We start from the raw sequence: 20136 nt of genomic DNA on the forward strand, positions 1-20136 counted from the left end.
TCAGTTTATATCTTCAAGTGCCTTCTGAGGTGGAGAGATGAGCGTCAACAGAATGGGCCTGGAATGCTAGTTTGAATGGTTGTAGCTTGTAGTCATGCTGCTAGAGAATAGGGTATAAGGTGGGGAGCAATGAGAAATGACATTCAAGGAACAAAGAAAGCCCTATCAGAAAGGATTTCAGATGCCTTTTAGCAAATTTGGATTTGACTGTAGACAGTGCAGATACAACAGGAGGAGAGAGATGCTCTGATTTGTATCTCTTTTTGTCTTTCTCTACCTCTATTTTGGTTCATTGATTGTTAAATCATACATCTGTTGTAGCCAAAAGAAATAGCAATCCTGGCAACATTTTTGTAGAGAAAAATGTTTAAACTAGTATGTTACCTTCTTTTATTTGTGTACTTATTAAAAAAAATTTTGTTAAAGTTTATTTATTTTTGAGACAGAGAGAGACAGAGCATGAACGGGGGAGGGTCAGAGAGAGAGGGAGACACAGAATCTGAAGCAGGTTCCAGGCTTTGAGCTGTCAGCACAGAGCCTGATGCAGGGCTTGAACTCACGGACTGTGAGATCATGACCTGAGCCAAAGTCAGAGGCTCAACCGACTGAGCCACCCAGGCACCCCAACCTTCTTTTATTTTTATAGATTTTTCAATATGTTATCTGGGACTTAGACTCCCAGAGAGACTATATACTCTATATTTTAATAGAATGTAGGCTTCAGGATGTGACAATTTGGCTACAGGTTTTATGAGGTTGAGTTTCAGTAATTGTTTACTTTTTTCTTTTTCCTAAAAGTCTTCCACTTTTAATATGAAAAGAATTTGACTGATTTGTAGAATCATATTGTGTTGCTTAAATATCTCTTGTTATTTAAGTTGTGGTTCATACTGAAAGAAAATTTAATCTGATATTCTTACTGCACAGTGATAATTACAAAATAAATAAAATCTTCTTTCTTTAAAATTTTAGATTTCATTTTCTGAAGGGCAGGCACTATCTACAATCACTCTGACTGTTATTGCTGATGATGTACCAGAGTTATCAGAAATTGTGACTGTAACACTCGTTCGTGTTACCACAGAAGGGGTTGAGGACGTATCTAAAGGTGCTACCATTGATCAGAAAAGAAACAGATCTGTGATAACGACTCTGCCCAATGATTCACCTTATGGCTTAGTGGGTTGGCATGCTGAGTTTCTCTTCATTAGAGTAGCAGAGCCTAAAGGTAAGTCTTGTTAAATATTTTTCAGGTTTTAGTAACTTTTATTGGGTAATTTAATTGTAATGTTTACTAGGAATATAAGTCCCTTTGTGTGTGTGTGTGTGGGTATTCAGGTGTGCCTGGGGGCTCAGTCAGTTAAGCATCCAACTCTTGATTTTGGCTCAGGTCATGATCTCACGGTTTGTGATTTCAAGGCCTGTGTCTGGCTCCAGAGCACTGCTTGGGATTTTCTCTCTCTCTCTCTCTCTGTCTCTCTCTCTCTCTCCCTCTCCCTCTGCCCCTCCCCTGCTTACTCTCTCTCTCAAACTAAATAAATAAAATTAAAAAAAATATATATATATATATGTATACACATACATACATATTTTCAGTTTGACAGATCATATTTAATCTTTTCTACTTTTTATTTGTTTATTAAATTTTATGATCATATAATCACTTAACAATAGTGTTATGAGAAACACTTTTACTCTTTTGAGACATTACTATCGTAATAGAAACGTTAATATTTTGGTAAATCATTGCAGTAAAGGTGACTGGTTTTTATTTTACTTTCCCTTTTTCATCCTTTATTTATTTGTTGTCTTCCCATACTCAGATTTCCTCTACACAGATTTTCAACAGTTATAGGGAATAGTAAGCAACACAGTGAAATGCATATAGTACTCAAGGTATTGTTAAACCCCAAATCAGTAATTAGAATATTTTTTCTGTGAAGTGTAAGTAATCAGTCCCTATTTCCTTTAAGCTTAGTGCTGAAATCTCTGCCCAAATAACTACTTATATAGGTATAAGATATATAGATTTTTTTAGATAAATGCCATTTGACTTATTTGAACAAATATATTTGAACATATATGATATGTATTTATTTAGAATATGCTGTGTGAAGGCTCTAAAATTTTCAGACAGGAACATGGACATCTTTCAAGGACCTTTCATTTAGATAGTTGACTGAAAAAAATGACATATAATTATATATCTGGGCGTTTATATGTCTATATATATGGAAACAGAAGCAGTAGACTTAGAATATGTTCATTTATTCATTCAACAAACATTTTGAAGCACCTAGGAAGTGCCACAAATTGTGCTGTGTGTTCTGGAAACAGAGACACAGTCTTAGGTTGTTAGAAACTCACAGACCAGTGAGGAAGATTGGCAAGCATTTTTTTGGTCCATTTACAGGGCAAATTTAATGTTAAAAATCTAAGAAATGAAATAAAAAATAGGTGCTGTGAAATACTTTGATCCTTGTGGTAAACACCTGACTATAAGAACAAAATTACTGACTATTCGTCTAATGATTAAGTTATTAAATGATGACTTTGGGTGTTTACTTTTTCATTTTTGAAAAATCTTCACATTTGCAATTAGCACCTCTGTCAACCTGCACATATTACTTACCCAAGATTTTCAGCAGTTTTTGTTAAGGTACATGATAGTGTGAAACATAGCAGGGTGATTAGAGAACCCAAAGTGAGGGTTTAGAACTGGGATATAATATATGATGATTGCCAGCACAACTTTAGGGACAAGGGGGACAAAGCACAAAATCTTCCTTGGGACCATACATTGGGATAGTGCAGGACATTCCACATAAGTGCTTGGAATGGTGTCGACCACAAATAGGAAAGGTTATTTACTTGAGGTATGTGTATCTCACAGAGAACATCACCGTTCTTCAGTTACCCATTGTTCGAGATAAAGGACTGTTTGGAGACATTGCCATTCACTTGATAGCTAAACCCAATTTCTTACTGCACATCGATAATCAAGCTACTGAGAATGAAGACTTTGTGGTACAAGAAACAATAATAATGATGAAAGAAAACATGAAAGAAACTTACATCAAAGTTGCCATTTTGCCGGTGAGTTTAGGGTGCAATAAATAGGATGTAAAATAAAAGAATATGCTCTTAAAGATAAAATTGTGATGCTCTGAAAGATAAAAATCTTTGAAAAGGTTGCTTTTACATGTAAAATTGTGAGTATTCTAATTTTTCCACCCACCCTAACATTTAATAACAGATGACTACTTTTTATAACTGGTAAAAATAATATATTTATTAATGATTTGTGTTTATTTTTGAACTGGAATATTGTTTGAATGACCGTTGAAGCATGGAATTTACACTTGATTATATGTTTCATCGCATTCGCTGTTTTGCTGGTTAGTTGTTTTGAACTAATGAGTGAATGAATAGAGTGCCTGAATTAATGTGGTTATTTTTATTGTTGGTTTGATAGTACAGTATTTTCATGTCATGATATTATTCAAATCAAGATTATTCTTTAGATGATTTAGATCTGGTTTTAGTGCTTTCTCATGTATATAAGAATAAGTGTATATATCTGTAATGATTCACAAGAAACTAAGAGTAGTTATTAGTGTTATCTGTAATATATATTATCTAATATTGTGTGTGTTATAATCTTATATATTACAATGTTAACAATAAATATATATTATTAAATAAATATAATGTTGCATAGTAATATTAGTGTTACTAATTGCAGTATTAGTGGTATTAAATAATAGTGGCCTCTAGAAAGGACATTCTGGGAAAGATGTAAGGGACGAGGCAGAACGGAAGTTTCCTTTCCTGTTCAGTGTCCATTATTTCTATCTTTGGAAATTTTTTATCACCTATTCCAAAATAAGGTAACAGTTTTTAAAAAGTTAATTAGAATATAGGATAATATCTAGAGTTGCAAGTCTAGAGCTTTTACTTTTAAGATGTATGTAGCATTTACCATTTCTCCTGTATTTGGTGGGATATTATGTGCATAAAACATATTTGATAGAATATGATCAAAATTGTGTGGTGGATTTAAAAAAAATTTGCTAATGAGTATTAGGCTTCAGTTAAAACTTCACTGATAAGCTTGAATATTCCCTAAGATTCTGAAATTTGTCAGTGGGAATGTGTTAAAATATAAAAGGGAATCTTTTTTATTTTTGAAAAAGGTGCCCATTCCTGTGGTCAGTCATTTATTGCTTACTGAAAAATAATCAGGTTTCCAAGACAAATTCAGTATATTTTTAAAAATGGAACACCATGTCTCTCCTGTTTGCCCCACCCCCCTCAGGATAATGCTCCTGAGTTGGAAGAAGGATTTATTGTCAACATCACTGAGGTGTACCTGGTGAATTCTGACTTCTCTGCAGGACAGCCAAGTGTGCGGAGACCTGGGATGGAAATAGTTGAGATAATGATTGAAGAAAATGATGATCCCAGAGGAATTTTTAAGTTTCATGTTACCACAGTGAGATAAACTTTAATGTATTTATAGTAATACAGACACTTCTACCTGCTGATTTGCTCAATGTTCTATATTTTCTGCAGAGTAATTGGCTTTGCTTATAGATATTTATAAATATCTGCCTTAATGGGCCCCTGGGTGGCTCATTCAGTTAAGCGTCCGACTTCAGCTCAGGTCATGATCTCACATCTTGTGAGTTCGAGCCCCACATCAGGCCCTGTGCTGCCAGCTCGGAGCCTGGAGCCCACTTGAGATACTGTGTCTCCCTCTCTCTCTCTGCCCCTCCCCCACTCATGCTCTGTCTCTCTCTCCCTCAAAATTAAATAAACATTAAAAAAAAGCCTTTAAAAAATAAGTATGTGCCTTAAAATTTGTCTTATAGACTAATTCTTAATTCTCTTTGTACTAGACCAAGAGGTTAAGCAAGTATATTTTCAAATTTAAATTTGAAAAGAATTTTGAAAACACCTATTATGCATATTTATATCCGACTATTGATTTCTACTTTGAAGTGTGAAATATAAGAAATGTAAGAAGACATAATAAATTTAGAAAATGATGATAGGGTGCCTGAGTGACTCAGTTGGCTGAGTGTCCTGTCTGACTCTTGATTTCAACTCAAATCATGATCTCATGGTTTATTCGAGCCCCACATCGGGCTCTGTGCCGATAGCAGGGAGCCTGCTACGATTCTCTTCCTCCCTCTCTGTCTGTCCCTCCTCTCTCTGTCTCTCTCTCTCTCTCTCTCTCTCTCCCCCCCCCAATAAATAAATAAGTTTTAAAAAAAAGGAAAGTGATGATGACATATAAGATGTTAATCTTCTCTTGTATTTTAACTATATTCTTTATTTAAAGGATTTTGGTGGAGTTATTACTGCCTATGAGGTGCCTCCACCACTGAATATTATTCAAATTCCTGTAGTCCGGATGGCTGGAAGCTTTGGGGCAGTAAATGTTTATTGGAAAGCAACACTGGATAGTGCTGGCCTGGAAGACTTTAAGCCATCTCATGGGATTCTTGAATTTGCAGATAAACAAGTATGCTAATTAAAAATGTATTAGCAATTTTTCGTTGTACTTCAAACATCTTATAGATACCCACCAAATGGGTGCATTAGTGACTGCTAAATGTATTATACTTTTTGTTTGTATATCAAGCCAAACAGAACTCTTATTAATTAATATGTTATAATTTATTGGTGGACATAGGAAGAGAATATAAAGAAACAAAAATCTCACCCTTTTCTGAACTTTCCTACCTCATTTAATTTTAAGGAGAAGTTAAAGGAGGATAACGAATGGCTTAGAAGTGCCTAAGAATGTAAGAATGTATAAAAAATTGCCTCATGAACTTTGTTATTCCTATAAATTTTAGGTTCTTTTATTCTATTGATTTCTTAATGCTTATCAATACAGATAACTTACTTATTTAGGATTTGCACGAAAGTGTGCACATTTTATTACTTAATATCCAGAACTTTTTGTTACAACTAAAAACAAGACTTTTTAAAATGATAGAGAAGAGACAAAATAATCAAATCTGAAAAAATTGAAAAACAGTATTCTAGATTTGGGCCAAAGTATTTTCTAAGAGTTATAAGTTTTGGAAACTGGACATTTTGTAATATGTATGAAGCCTGATTTTGCTGAGACAGATTTGTACAGTATGCATTAGCCTATTAGTTGCTGCTGAAAAATAAGCATACAGGTTAGACATCCCTATACATAATGGTCTATTAATATTTGAAATCATGAGTTTTTAACAAATTTAGAACTTCAAACATTTCCTACTAAAAGGAGGGAAAAGAGATCTTTACACTAACAGTAGAAACAAATACATATATTTTTCATCAAAGTAGCATTCTGCCTTATATTACTAGCACTTTATTTTGTGCATGAGGTTGAAGTCCTGTTATTTAACAGTACCTTAAGATCATTGTCATTCTTAAAGTTAACATCTTCTAAGCAAGTATTCTGTATTTTACAGTATAGAGTTGAAGTGCCTACATTTTAATAAGCTTCCATTTTAATATTTGATTTTGTTCAGGTTTCCACTTCTCAGTATGAATCCAGATTTCTCACTTTTCTCTTTTATTAAAGGTATTAGGTAGATTTATGTAGAAAAACTTCATTTTCTGGTAAAGGTCTGTGTCAAAATACTGGAATTTCCCTCCGAGATACAGAAAACATTTTAAATGTAGAGATACGGCTAGAATATTTTTATGACCAGTAGTGAAATCACAAGCTGGGCCAAGTTTTACTTATTTGTAAGTTATAAAAATGTTTAACATAGACCCAGACAAATGTACGAAATCCTGATCACCAACATTTGAGAACAGAAGAATTGGGTTTTCTTCCTGCCTTTCTTTAACATTTTAAGAGTGACATTTGAAGCCAAAGGGATTTATTCTAACTGCTGAAGACAATGGTAATTTCTATGTTACCATTGTATGTCATGTGATATTAATGCTAAGTATACTAATGTTTATATTTGCGAAATGGTTATTAGAGCCTATATGGCATTTTAAATACTTTTGTTCAAGAATCAGGCTTCATTAGTTTTTGTATACATAAATATCACTATATTTTATTACATATGTAATTCCCTTATCTTGAAAATAATAGAGTGTAAATTTCTGATTTGAAATACTAAATAGTATGTATAATTTTAAAATAGTATTATGAACATAACAGGCCAAAAAATACTATATTTTTGTACTATATTTCTGTCAACTAAAAGTTTAAATATATGTGATCAAAAATTGCTATTATATTTTATCCTCCTTGCCTCTTACCCTCCTTCCTTCCCTTGTTCCCTCCCTTCTTTCTCTCCCTCCTTTTCCTTCTTTCTCCCTTTTCTTTTGTAGGTTACTGCAATGATAGAAATTACCATAATTGATGATGCTGAACTTGAAGTCATGGAGACGTTCACTATTTCCTTAATCAGGGTGGCTGGAGGTGGCAGACTTGGCGATGACGTTGTGGTAACTGTTGTTATTCCGCAAAATGACTCCCCATTTGGAGTATTTGGATTTGAAGAAAAGACTGTAAGTTAAATACCAGGGGGAGGGTGCCTTCCCCTAAGCTAATTATTTTTGTAGATTTAAAAGAAAGATATCTTTCATTTTTTAAAAAACTTTTACCTCTCACTCATGATTTTCTGCTCAAGAGTCCTTGAAGTTGGCTGTTGAATTAAGGGTCAGTCCTCTAATCTGTGTTTGACAGTAACGAGTCATCTAAGATCAGACAATTACAAAGGGGGAAAAAATCTTACTTATTGGGTATCGTAGACCAAGAGTTAGTTATTGTCCATACGTTTTGTTCTCAGCCTGTCTTGCTACCAGACCACCATCCTGGTCACAAGGCAAGATTTTATCGTGGATCTAAGTGTTACATCCTAGGATACATTTAGTTGGGGAGGGATTTACTTTACCTTCCCTATTGGTACTCAGTCTCATATTGAACAAAACACAGGGATTTACTTTACCTTCCCTTCTGGTACTCAGTCTCATATTGAACAAACACCACAGTCAACCCAGCTGAAATGTTTCTTTGTATTTGTTCTTTCCTCCCTCTTACTTCTCTTTGGTTGTCTACTTTCAGGACCTGGAAGAGGGAAGCCAGTTACTATTATCGGTTTTATTGCTAAGGGAGAAAAAAACTTAACCATTTATAAAGCCAGATTTGGTGACCAATGCTAAATTATCTCTACATCTTAAATATTAAAAAATTGTTAAAACTGTATCACAATTAGTACATGATTTTATATCACCATTTTTAAGGCTGTCTTTCAAAGGAAATTCCAAGATGAAATAATCATATATTTAGATAATTCTGATATACACAGGTTTTCTTGGTCTATAGGTCACCTTTCCCTTTATTTGACCACTTATAGATAATTAGTAATTCATAATAGATCATTTTAAATAATAAACAGATTGCTCCCAATGCTCATTGTCTTCACTATTTTGTGGATGAAAGGCTAGACTTATAACTTGCCCATTAAGGCTGGGCTTCCCAGATGCTCCAAACTTTAAATATATCCTAATAATTACCTAATGATTACATCATTGAAGTTTTTTTTTTTAACGTTTATTTATTTTTGAGACCAAGAGAGACAGAGCATGAACGGGGGAGGGTCAGAGAGAGGGAGACACAGAATATGAAACAGGCTCCAGGCTCTGAGCTGCCAGCACAGGGCCTGACGCAGGGCTCGAACTCACAGACTGTGAGATCATGACCTGAGCCGCAGTCGGACGCTTAACCAACTAAGCCATCCAGGCGCCCCCATCATTGAAGTTTTAATTTCATAAGAGAGTGGGAACCATGAGAGGGACAGGACACACACACTTCTGCTATAGCCTTATGAGTCTCTCTTTCTTGGGAAATGAATAAGCAGAATTAAGTGTTTGTAAGGAGTGGTAGAGTCACAAGAGTGGCTGTGAATGTTTCCTGAGCAAAATGAAAAATCTGGAAAACATAAAACTATTAGTATAAAGAAGAGAGTAAAAAGCATCCATAATGTTATTAACCTAAGATACGGACATCATTAATATTTTTTTATTTCCATCTATGCTTTTTTTCTTTGCATATGTGAAAAGAAATATTTTAATTGATATAAATATAATTCAGTTTTTATAAAATGTCAGTTAACTTCTGAGTTTGGATAAAAGGTTCAGGGTTTCATTCAAATCTTTAGTGGTAAAACCTTAACATAAATGTTGCTTTTAACTTTGTCATGCTTTTGGACTCCTAGGCATTAGACGGTATGTGTATAAGTTTCTCTCACTGTTAGGGAAAATGAAGACTTATATGACTATTCATAAATAACTTTCATTTATTTTATCTTAACTACTGTTGTAAACTTTAGTGCACCCTTGGCCTGAGAACTCATATCTTACTGTAGTAACCTCAAGTTTCCAATTTGTCTTGCAATCTAAAAGTGAGAGTGAGGTCACCCAATTCCTACTGTGTTATTTCTCATAAGCCTTGCTGTGAGGAACAAATGAGTTGATATATGTAAAGCACTTACAACTGGGTCTTACACTTAGTAGGTGTCAATTGCTATTTTTATAATTAGTAGTATCAGCAGCAGCTTGTTTTTCAGCCCTTTGTGGTTACTTTTTTATATTGTGTTTCTTACTGCCAAAGGCTCTTGATAACACAATTTTTTTTGTTTTAACATGTATCTAAGATACACAGTATTGTGCATATAGTGAACATTTTGTTAGCATTATTTGATGACAGATTAGATTTCAAAGTCAACAATATTGAGGAAAGTTTATTAATATAAATCTGTCAGAACAAATAAGCTGCTCACGAGGGCAATATGGTAAGTATACCAAAGCACTGGCAATAGCGCAGGCTCAAGAAATCTCCTTGTGAAACCGAAGCTACAATGTTATTATCTATGGAAAGAAAAAGGACTTATATATGAATGATAAGTTTATAATGGGTATCTTCTTTCTTACTTTGCTTCTTATTTAATATTTATGTTATCTGAGGGGTGGCATGAATAGCACTGGCTATGGAGTCAGAACATCTGAACCAGAAGAGAAGGCTTCTCTTTTCCATATATGTGCATATATCCAACCCCCAGATTTCTTAGAGCTTCTGTGAAGCTTAAATAAGATAATGTATATGCCGGAATTGACATATACTAGAAGCTCAATAAATATTAGTTAGCTCTAAAGCTCTGCTCTTGGAACCATTACCAAATCTCATGAAAAAAAAAAAAAAAGCAAAACAAATTTGTGTTGGGCACTTAGGTATCTGTCTTGAAAATGGAAAGCATTGTTTTATATTATTGTATTTACATAACAGGTGGATATTATAGGCTTAGTTTGGACTTTGCTTCCCCAGTCAGTATATGCAATTCAGTTGAACCAGCTCTCTTAATAAGGAACTTGTGTAGAAAATAAATAGTTCAGGTAAATTAATGTATTGGATTTCCTTCTCTATTTCTGTCAGGTTAATAAAAACCTCTTTTAAATTTGGACTTACTCCTGAAGCCAAGACTACACTGTATGTTAAGTAACTTGAAAATAAATTTAAAAAAACCAAAATAAATAAATTTGGACTTCCTAAAATTGGCAAACTGCAGATAATTAGGAGGACACTTGCAGTCTGTATTATCTGGGGAGCCTGACTCCATTAACAACCCCTGAATCTTACTTCCTTAAGATAATAAGAGTTTATTTTTTTCTTCCTTCAGAAGCCCTACATCCATGGTCCTCGTGGGGTCTTAGGGACACCTCTTGTCCAACTGGCGTCTCAGGCACCCACTTCTTTCCTTCTTGACTCTGTCCTGGTTCCTGGGAGTCCTCACTAGTCACCCAGCACATGGAGAAAAAAGGAATGTGGAATGTTTTGTGGGAAGTTGATGCAGACTGTTAGGAACGTACTTCACTTCCCACGTGTTACTGTTGGCCAGAATTTAGTCACATGCTCTACCTAATTGCTAGGAGATGAGGAAAGGCTAGGAGATGCCAAGTAGCAGAGTATCTAGGACAAAAAGGAAATGGGGTTTGGTGAAGTGTTTTTTTTTCTGCCACATGATTGTAACATGCCATGAACAGAGTTCTGAATTGAAAAGTTTCAGTCTTTGCAAATAGAAATAAGATTATTTTTCCTGCTCCTTTCTTTTTTCACCTTACTGGATTTTCTTTCTTTTAGGTAATGGTTGATGAATCTCTTTTGTCTGATGACCCTGATTCATATGTGACATTGACAGTTGTCCGGTCCCTAGGAGGAAAAGGAGCTGTTCGACTTCAGTGGACCATAGATGAGACAGCTAAAAATGATCTCAGGCCTTTGAATGGGACGCTTCTTTTTGATGAGGTATCGTCAGCATCAGGACTCCTGTAGTTTTTCTCAAACTTGTGTTTGTTTTTTTCCCATAGTACTGCTTATGAATTCGTATGATAGTATATACTATGTGTGGAATTTATTTGAAATCATAGGCACTTTGGAGGAAAATCACACACATACCTGATGTCTAAAATCTAACTTAATTTCAGACACTGCCTCCATCCCTCAACGTTTCCTCTCCTGACTGAGGGTAAAACCCATCAACCAAGCTGGACATCTGGGAGTTATCCCCATTTCCACCCATTCTGTAACTCTTATTTGATCCCAAGTCTCGTCAATGTTTAGACAGTTTAGAGGTTATGTTAATTTTCCCCCTTCTTTCCAATTAAAAACTTACATGGGATTTTTGGTCAGAGCTAATTTTTATATAGTAATTTTTCTAGAAGCAACTCATAATTCTAAGGTACAAAAAGACACTTGAAAAAATACTTATGGGCATAAACATTATTCTGCTAATGAGAACACTCAAAATTTGGCTTTTATCAATCCAGAAAATTTATTATTCTTCTCATTTGATGTAGACAGAGTCTGAAAAGACCATTGTGTTGCACACGCTTCATGATACTGTGTTGGAGGAGGATAGGCGTTTTACCATTCAGTTGATACCAACTGATGAAGTAGAAATATCTCCAGTGAAAGGTAAGAGAAATTCACATGTTTGGAAATTAGAAAGTAGATACTCAGGAAAATATAACCAAATAATGAGTAGTTACAAAGTTAGGTTTTATAATTACTAAAATGCTTGCTGAAACATAAGCTAACCCACTTGCATGACAGCCAAAGAGTTTTTAAAAGTGAAATTCTAATACCTGATTGGTATTGGAATTGGTAAAGTTATATATCAAAGATTTTACAGTACTTAGCTCTGTGATTTTTTAAAAGATGTTTGTTGTTGTGATGTTTGTAAAGTAAAATATGGAAGCTTCCTAAAACGTCCATGAATAGGAGACTGGTTAAGTATGACAGAGTACCATATAAGTATTCAAAAGGATATAGCTGAAAAAGCTTTAATTACATTAAACATTAAAAACACTTAGTTATGTGGATAATTGCTGTGTTATAGCAGGCTTCATAACATGTTCAGAGTTATCCCATTTTTTCACGTGCATGTTATAAGTGTGTTTGGAATTACTTACTTGAAATGTTGATAGTGTGATTTGATTACCTATATTTTCTACACATTTATAATTGTCACATATGGCTTTTATAATAAAATATTATTTTAAAACTTAGCATATTATGTCTGTTTCAGGCTAGCTATGTCTATTTTCATCTGAAAGTGATTACTTCAATATTTTGACATTTCAGAAATAGACATCGTAATTCTCATTTGTCTATGGTCCTTATGAAAATTTGTTTCCTATCTGAAGAGAAAGGGTTAATGGTCCTAAAATGGTTGCATTGTGGTACAGACAATAATAACCATAAAAAATGGCCCAGCAACTTTGATATGAAAACTTAGTGACATACGTGCCCTTTTTTAACATCAGTAGCTCCATCCTATGGAGTTGGTCTGTGGCCGAAAAAGCAGAATTCCAGGCCAAAGAGATTCTCAAAATTGTAGAGAATATCACTGTATGTACTTAAGGTAGTTCTTTTCTCATTTTTCTCTAGAGTACTTTCCAACAAACCTCTGAGGGAATCATATGATTACACCATATTCTTCCATACGTCTTAAGTTAGCTCAGTTGTCTACGTCACATTAGATGTCAGACTGATGTCATATAGACTAACTAGACATAAGACTAAGAATATACCTATGGTTCAGGATGAATAATTTATTAATATAAAAAATATATTTCGAATTGTGGCATACTTGGACATGACGGACCACTCTTAGTTTTATTAATCCATTGCCAAAGAAAGTGAGAGTATAGTTACTCAGTCCTTTGTTTCATAAAACCCTAATATTAGCTTCTGGAAACACTTTCCTTCAAGTTAGTGCTAAATTATAATATGAATACTCATATTACTTCTTATAATTTTTCTTTCTGTTATTTAACTCGCTTTTTATAAATGCTTGTAAGCAAATAGCAGAGTCAGAAAATTAAAACTAAAAAACTACCCCAAGAATTCTCACTTTTGCCACATAGCCAGTTTTAGTGAACTGCAAAATGGTCATTGCAGAAGTAAATTAATGCAAATGGTGGAAGAGTACTCTCTTATTATGAGAGTGATAGTGGAATTATTGCCCACTTTCTCCTGCACCCTTTCATTAAAATATGATTTGGGGCAAGTTTTTTTGCCTCACTGTCTTGAGTGCCTCAATGCGCTTAAATAATTTCATTGGGAAAATGAGGATAAATGAGGATAATGTTAGCACCTAGTTCATATGATTTCCATGACCATTGACTCACAGGATTAGTATATATGTGAAGTGCTGAGAATTTTGCCAGGCATATAATAAGTGAATACATATGTTTGTTTCATTCATGTTATGTATCATCTTCAACTCAGGTAGTGCATCAATAATCATTCGGGGAGATAAGGGAACATCAGGAGAAGTTGGGATTGCTCCATCATCTAAGCATGTCCTCATTGGGGAACCCTCAGGAAAATACAATGGTACTGCTATCATCAGGTATGGGCTTCATGCTTTTTCTTTGCTTAGGTGGAGATTTTGAACTTTTATTTAAAATCCTTAGCATTTTTATGTAAGTGCATTGTTTTCATCACATACATATTCTTCAGGCATCATCATTTTCTATTTTAGTAACATCCTATGGAAAGTAGAAAAAAGTTTTGCTAAAAATTAAAGACCTATCCTGACCTATCTTGAAGTTAGATGATGAAGAATATTTAGGAAAAGTTTCTTCAACAGATATGTATTGATCATACGGTTGCATATTCATGAATCTTGACATCTAATGATCATGACTGCTACTTGGGTGATTTGCACAACCTACGACAAGGAAAGCACCTTCACTTAACATCAGAAGATCTGATGCTTTCACCCTGTTCTGTCACTCACCGTGTCAAATAAGAGAGTTACTTCCTGTCTGTAATCTCGTGTCTTAGCTACAAAATCATTCCTTTGAAAATCCTCTGGATCAAACATTTTATGATTCTAAGTGTTCTAAAATTAGGCCCTATATATAATTAGGGCCTATTAAAGTAGTATGATCATAGGCAGTTTTCTTTATTACAAATTTTCTCATGAAGAGAGGGACAGCTATCAATGAAAAAACCCAATTTGGGTTAATACTTTATCTTTTTCGTAGTTTTCCTGTAGTGTTCTTTGTATCAAGTGCTGTTTTTTAAGAGAACTGTGGTAAACTATTCATATTTTGCCCCTTGTGTATTACATGAAAAGTCTATAAATATTTTCTTTTAAATCCCTTTAAAAGAATACAGGTTTTGTCTGTATTGTTGTTGAAAGACACAGAAAATATTTAGGAAACATATTTAGGAAAAATTATTTCCACAAAATCTTACTGATTATACCTTTGTATATTATAGCCTCATTCGTGGTTCAGCGATTTGGGGGGAGGTCACTGTGTACTGGAGGATATTCCCTCCTTCTGTGGGAGAATTTGCTGAAATATCAGGGAAACTGACATTGCGAGATGGACAGTCTGCAGCAGTTGTAATAATACAGGTATCAATCAATATTACTCGTTTCTATTATTCCCTTTGTTCTGTGTGTGTTGGGGGGGTGTGGTGGTTGGGGGTTGTTGATATCCCAACAAACACTTTGTTGTTTACATGATAGGCATTTTTCTTTAAATGTTATAGATCCTACTGATAACGTCTCTTTCTATCCTTCTTTAGGCTTTGAATGATGACATTCCTGAGGAGAAGAGCTTCTATGAGTTTCAGCTCACTGGGGTCAGTGAGGGGGGAATACTAAGTGAATCCCGCAGCACTGCTGGTATCACAGTGGTGGCCAGTGACTTTCCCTATGGCCGATTCTCCTTTTCACATGAGCAACTTCGAGTGTCAGAGGAAGCCAAAAGGGTAGAGTGTAAAATGCTTAAAATCTTAAATACCATTTTAATTTCTATTTTTTTGTGAGTGAGTGATTTTTTTTGGCAAGCTTGATTAAGCTTTAATTTAAATATTAAGAGTTAATGTAGCAAGTTATAGTGTGAGTGATCTTGACAAAGTATTTCCTTGTTCATTTTCCATAGTTTTCACAAACTAATTTGCTAATATCATTATTTTAACATATAATTTATAAACTTTTATATATTTATTTACAATCTTAACATAACCCTGATAAACATAGAAAATTAGTTAGAAATGATAAAAATTAAGTATTGTCTGGTAGATAAAACATCCAAATTAAATAAAAACTGCTTCTTGCATAGGTGAACATCACAGTCATCCGTTCAGGTGGATCATTGGGTCCTGTGAGACTCTGGTATGAGACCGTGAGTGGGACAGCAGAGGCAGGCTTGGATTTTATCCCTGCGGTGGGGGAGCTGCTCTTTGAAGCAGAGGAGATGGCAAAAAGTGTGCCGATTGAAATACTTGATGATGGTCTTCCAGAAGGCCCAGAGGAATTTTCTCTAGTAATTACAAAGGTGGAACTCCTGGGAAGGTAAAGAAAATTGGGAAAAAGCAAACAAAAAAAGAGAGAGAGAGAAGAATATTTGTTGTGGGGATTAATACTGAACTTGTTCTTTTTCAGATTTATGTGACAGTGGGACAGGACATAGAAGGGAAATTATGATAAAGGATGTTAATTATACAGTGTTCTAAAGTATTATTTTTCTCCTAAAGTTGAAAGTATGTTGTTTTTCTTGTGAGAATTCACTCTGGGTAGTCAGGGAAGTGAACATGGCATGGGCTTGTAATAATTTGGTAACCTCTATCTCTACACCTGTGAAAGGACTGAGTGAGAGATTTCTTTCCTTGGTATCTCTGAAGGCCGTGTTATCTTCTGTGGGGGAAGGAGGTGGTTGCTTGCCCATCAGCAGTTTCTAACTGGGGAAAAATTTGAGTCAAAGATAGTTGTTAGCTGTGCACCAGGATTTTATTGAAGATTAAGAATTAACCATACTGAGCCTGTCTCACTCCCTGATTTGGTGGGAGCAGACTTGATGAACAAGGACAGAAACTCCTTATGCATGCTGTAGTAGCCCAGGGAGTACGTCTGCTCTGACAGACTACACAAAACCTGCAACTAGAATAATGTTTGCATTTATGTAAGTTTTTTAAATGTTTATTTATTTATCTTGAGAGAGAGAGATTGAATCCCAAGCAGGCTCTGCACTGTCAGCACAGCCCGGCGTGGGGCTTGAACTCACAAACCCTGAGATCATGACCTGAGCTGAAATCAAGTCAGATGCTCAATGGACTGAGCCTCCCAGGCGCCCCTACATTTATGAGTCTCAAAGGAATTTTTCTTGTGCATGAATATGTTTTTGCATCTGTTATATGCATGCCATGCTTTAAAAGCTGTTTCCAGCTAAAATCTTTCACTGTGTGACTTAGGTAGAGTGTATATCATTCCACTTGGAAAAAAATACTGTGGATATGTGTACACTTCAAGCCTTAAATTTCCCAGAAATGATTCTGTGTCTGGCAATGGTAATTAATTTTTTTTTACTGGAAAAATAACTTTATTTTCTTCAGGGGTGTGGACAGATATCTAATATCAGAACTCAAGGAATTTCTTCCTGGTGCTAGCAGACTTCATGACTTTGAACCTGTTGAGTGCAAGTCTGGCTCAGGAGCTGGCATGCACCCTCTGTGACAATGTCACTGATCTGGACATCCCTGAAGTATGGGGAGAGGTGCACAGACGAGTTCTTAAAGCATTTCTCACAGTAGTTCTACTCTTGAATGTAGTGGAGGGAGGCTCAGTGGATGACAGTGGTCCTCTGCTTCTTCATCTTGGTCACCACACCAGACAGAATCTGCCCTTGGATGGAGACATTACCAGGAAAGGGGCATTTTTGTCAAATGGGTGCCTTCAATGGCCTCCTTGGGCATCTTGAAGCCCAGACCAATGTTTTTGCAGTATCACAGGAGCGTCTCCTGGCCAGTTTATCCAAGCAGGACCCTCTTCTTACTTTGAAAGTGGTTACATGCTTTTGGTAGGCATCCTTAGTCTGAATGTCCACCATCTTCCTGGCCATCTGAAAAAAGGAAAACCGACAATGGGAATGAATTTTAGCTTACATTAAATGTGTTAAAATTTGAGCTGCTCGCTGTTTTCATTAAGTAAGTGAAATTTAGTCAAATTAACTCATTAAGTGTGGAGATAACATCTGTGTTATTGGCTAATAACTATGACTTGGCCTTAAAAAGCAATTCCTGCTTAAGTTTAATTCTGAGAAAACCAAGTTTTTCCTTCTAGGTGAATTTCTAGGTTTCCTTTGATTTGAAAAAGCAAAGTTGTATGATCTCATTTTGCCTAGTTGCTAGAAAATTTACTTCTTTGGGATTAAGAGAATCAGGTCACCTACAGTCCATCTCAGACAACTGTTAACATTGACTCTTATTTAATAGTTTAATCCCTAGTTTTCTAATGTTGCCTTACAAATAATCTTATTAATCAGCTTTCAACCTTTTGAAACTATGTAGCATAAAAACACCAGGCAAATAGAATTTGAGAATTGAAGAAAAGACTGAAATGGTTTTGTGACATTTTTTAGCTTCAGGAATTAAAGTGATATAAAACTCTGGAGGTCACAACTTTTCTTCATGGGGAAAAACATCAATCAAAAAAAAAAAAGGTGACTTCCTCAGCAGAAATATGTCATTAGCCAAGTGAACTACCATGTGTATTAAAGAATAGAGGCATTGATTGCAGTTGGTGTCCACAGAGATATTTTCTTATAGCTTGAAATTTCTTTAGTGGCATGACACCCTTTTTCTCCTTAAAGTAACCCTTTCAGGGATACCTGGGTGGCTCAGTCGGTCGAGTGTCCAACTTCGGCTCAGGTCATGATCTCTCAGTCTGTGAGTTCGAGCCCTGTGTCGGGCTCTCTGCTAACAGCTCAGAGCCTGGAGCCTGCTTCGGATTCTTTATCTCCTTCTTTCTCTGTCCCTCCCTGCTCGTGCTCTGTCTCTCTCTCTCAAAAATGAATAAACATTAAAAAAAAGTTAAGGTCACCCTTTTAGGGGAACCTGGGTGCCTCAGTCAGTTAAGCGTCCAACTCTTGATTTTGGCTCGGGTCATTATCTCACAGTCTGTGGCAATGAGCCCCATGTTGAGCTCTGCAGTCTCATTGGGCCCTGTGCTGATAGCACAGAGCATGCTTGAGATTCTCTCTCTTCCTCTCTCTCTGTTCCTCCCCGCGTACAAATGCACTCGCTTGTTCTCTCTCTGTCTTTTTCAAAATGTAAATAAACATAAAAAAATTTTAAAGTAACCCTTTCATCCTGACACTGTGGCTGTGGCCCAGCTGGTTTCCTGTCTCAGAGTGCACTACAGTTTCATGTACCTCCTCTTCCTTGGCCCATCACTGTTGGATGAGTTTATCAATGCATTCGTCACCCAGAGGTTCATTTTACAACTTTTTCCCAATTTCCCAATAGTCTTTTTCTCGTTTAATAACTTTATATTGGTTTAGGTTTCATGCAGGCAGTGATAATTGGGAGCAGCACAGAAGTCTGTTTCAGACATCATTTCAGGAAAAAGAAATATTTTAGTGTTGGGATCTTTAAAAATATAAGAACACTTAATAGGACTAAGTTATAGGAGCTAAGAGGGCATTTCAATGAACAATTATTTACTCCTTTTCTTTTATTATTTTTTTTATGACTTCGCAAGCGGGTATGATTTTACCATTCAAGAAAATGGACTTCAGATAGATCAACCTCCTGAAATAGGAAACATCTCCATTATTCGAATCATAATAATGAAAAATGATAATGTAGAGGGTGTCATTGAATTTGACCCAAGATACACTGCCTTTGAAGGTAAGTTTTCAGTAATCTTATAAATTTGCCGCTTTCTTTTTTCAAAAAGGTTTTTTAAATTTATTTATTTCGAGAGAGAGAGAGAGAGAGAGAGAGAGATAGACAGACGATGGGAATAGGGGAAGGGCAGAGAGAGAATTCCCAAGCAGGCCCCACCTTGTCAGCATAGAACCTGAGCGGGGCTCAGTCTCATGAACCGTGAGATCCATGACCTGAGCCGAAATCAAGAATTGGATGCTTAATCGACTGAGCCACCCAGGTGCCCCTACATGTACACCTTTATATGTATTTACATATATTTATATATTTTATTTGTAAAATATATTTTGAGTTATCTTTGGGCAGTATGAACCTTACTCGTGTGTAGCAAAGCTGAATGGTAAGGAACGAGGCTTTAGAAAACCCATTGAACCTTAGGATTATTGCAATGTTTAGATTTCAGTCATCTTCATAAAGTATCTTTCTCATTTATGAAATCATTTCCTCTGTGATTAGAAATCCGTGAATATTCAGTTTCTAATAATCAGCTTTGAAATGACCGTTTTACTGGACTGCAGATACAATGCAGGTGGTATCTGGGCACCTACTCGTACTTTCTTGTGACAGTTCCTAACAGCAGCCACCTACTGTTGCCTGTTCCCCACCCCCCCTAGAAGCAGAATGCATGATCTATGGCTGTAATCCCTCCTGGGGAAAAAGGGGCTGCTTTTTTATTTTATTTAAAGGTAGAATATGAACATGCCTTTCAAAATAATCATGTTATCTTCTTGCTGCAATTAACTTTTTGACTTCATTGCCTCCATCAAATTCATTGGTTATGTACCCATTTTTTTTTTTAATTTTTTTTTCAACGTTTATTTATTTTTGGGACAGAGAGAGACAGAGCATGAACGGGGGAG

The 20136-nt window shown here is 35.5% G+C and overlaps 1 protein-coding gene and 1 pseudogene across 1 annotated transcript in view; one reads left to right on the plus strand and one right to left on the minus strand.

The window, feature by feature from the left end:
- ADGRV1 (adhesion G protein-coupled receptor V1) overlaps positions 1 to 20136 on the plus strand; it is a 543587-nt gene that overhangs the window by 156262 nt on the left and 367189 nt on the right. Inside the window, exons 55-66 of the mRNA XM_047076463.1 lie at positions 973 to 1228; positions 2894 to 3096; positions 4319 to 4495; positions 5348 to 5530; positions 7360 to 7539; positions 11168 to 11332; positions 11884 to 12001; positions 13820 to 13943; positions 14822 to 14960; positions 15134 to 15319; positions 15673 to 15905; positions 19089 to 19237. Of these exons, the coding sequence (XP_046932419.1) occupies positions 973 to 1228; positions 2894 to 3096; positions 4319 to 4495; positions 5348 to 5530; positions 7360 to 7539; positions 11168 to 11332; positions 11884 to 12001; positions 13820 to 13943; positions 14822 to 14960; positions 15134 to 15319; positions 15673 to 15905; positions 19089 to 19237 (2113 nt within the window). The remainder of the gene's footprint in view (positions 1 to 972; positions 1229 to 2893; positions 3097 to 4318; positions 4496 to 5347; positions 5531 to 7359; positions 7540 to 11167; positions 11333 to 11883; positions 12002 to 13819; positions 13944 to 14821; positions 14961 to 15133; positions 15320 to 15672; positions 15906 to 19088; positions 19238 to 20136) is intronic.
- Positions 16965 to 17454, minus strand: LOC124505859 (40S ribosomal protein S11-like; annotated as a pseudogene).

The sequence above is a fragment of the Lynx rufus genome, unplaced genomic scaffold, assembly GCF_022079265.1.
Source record: "Lynx rufus isolate CCGP_SWC_20201006 ecotype Redwood Valley unplaced genomic scaffold, mLynRuf1.p SCAF_1, whole genome shotgun sequence".
Taxonomy (NCBI): domain Eukaryota; kingdom Metazoa; phylum Chordata; class Mammalia; order Carnivora; family Felidae; genus Lynx; species Lynx rufus.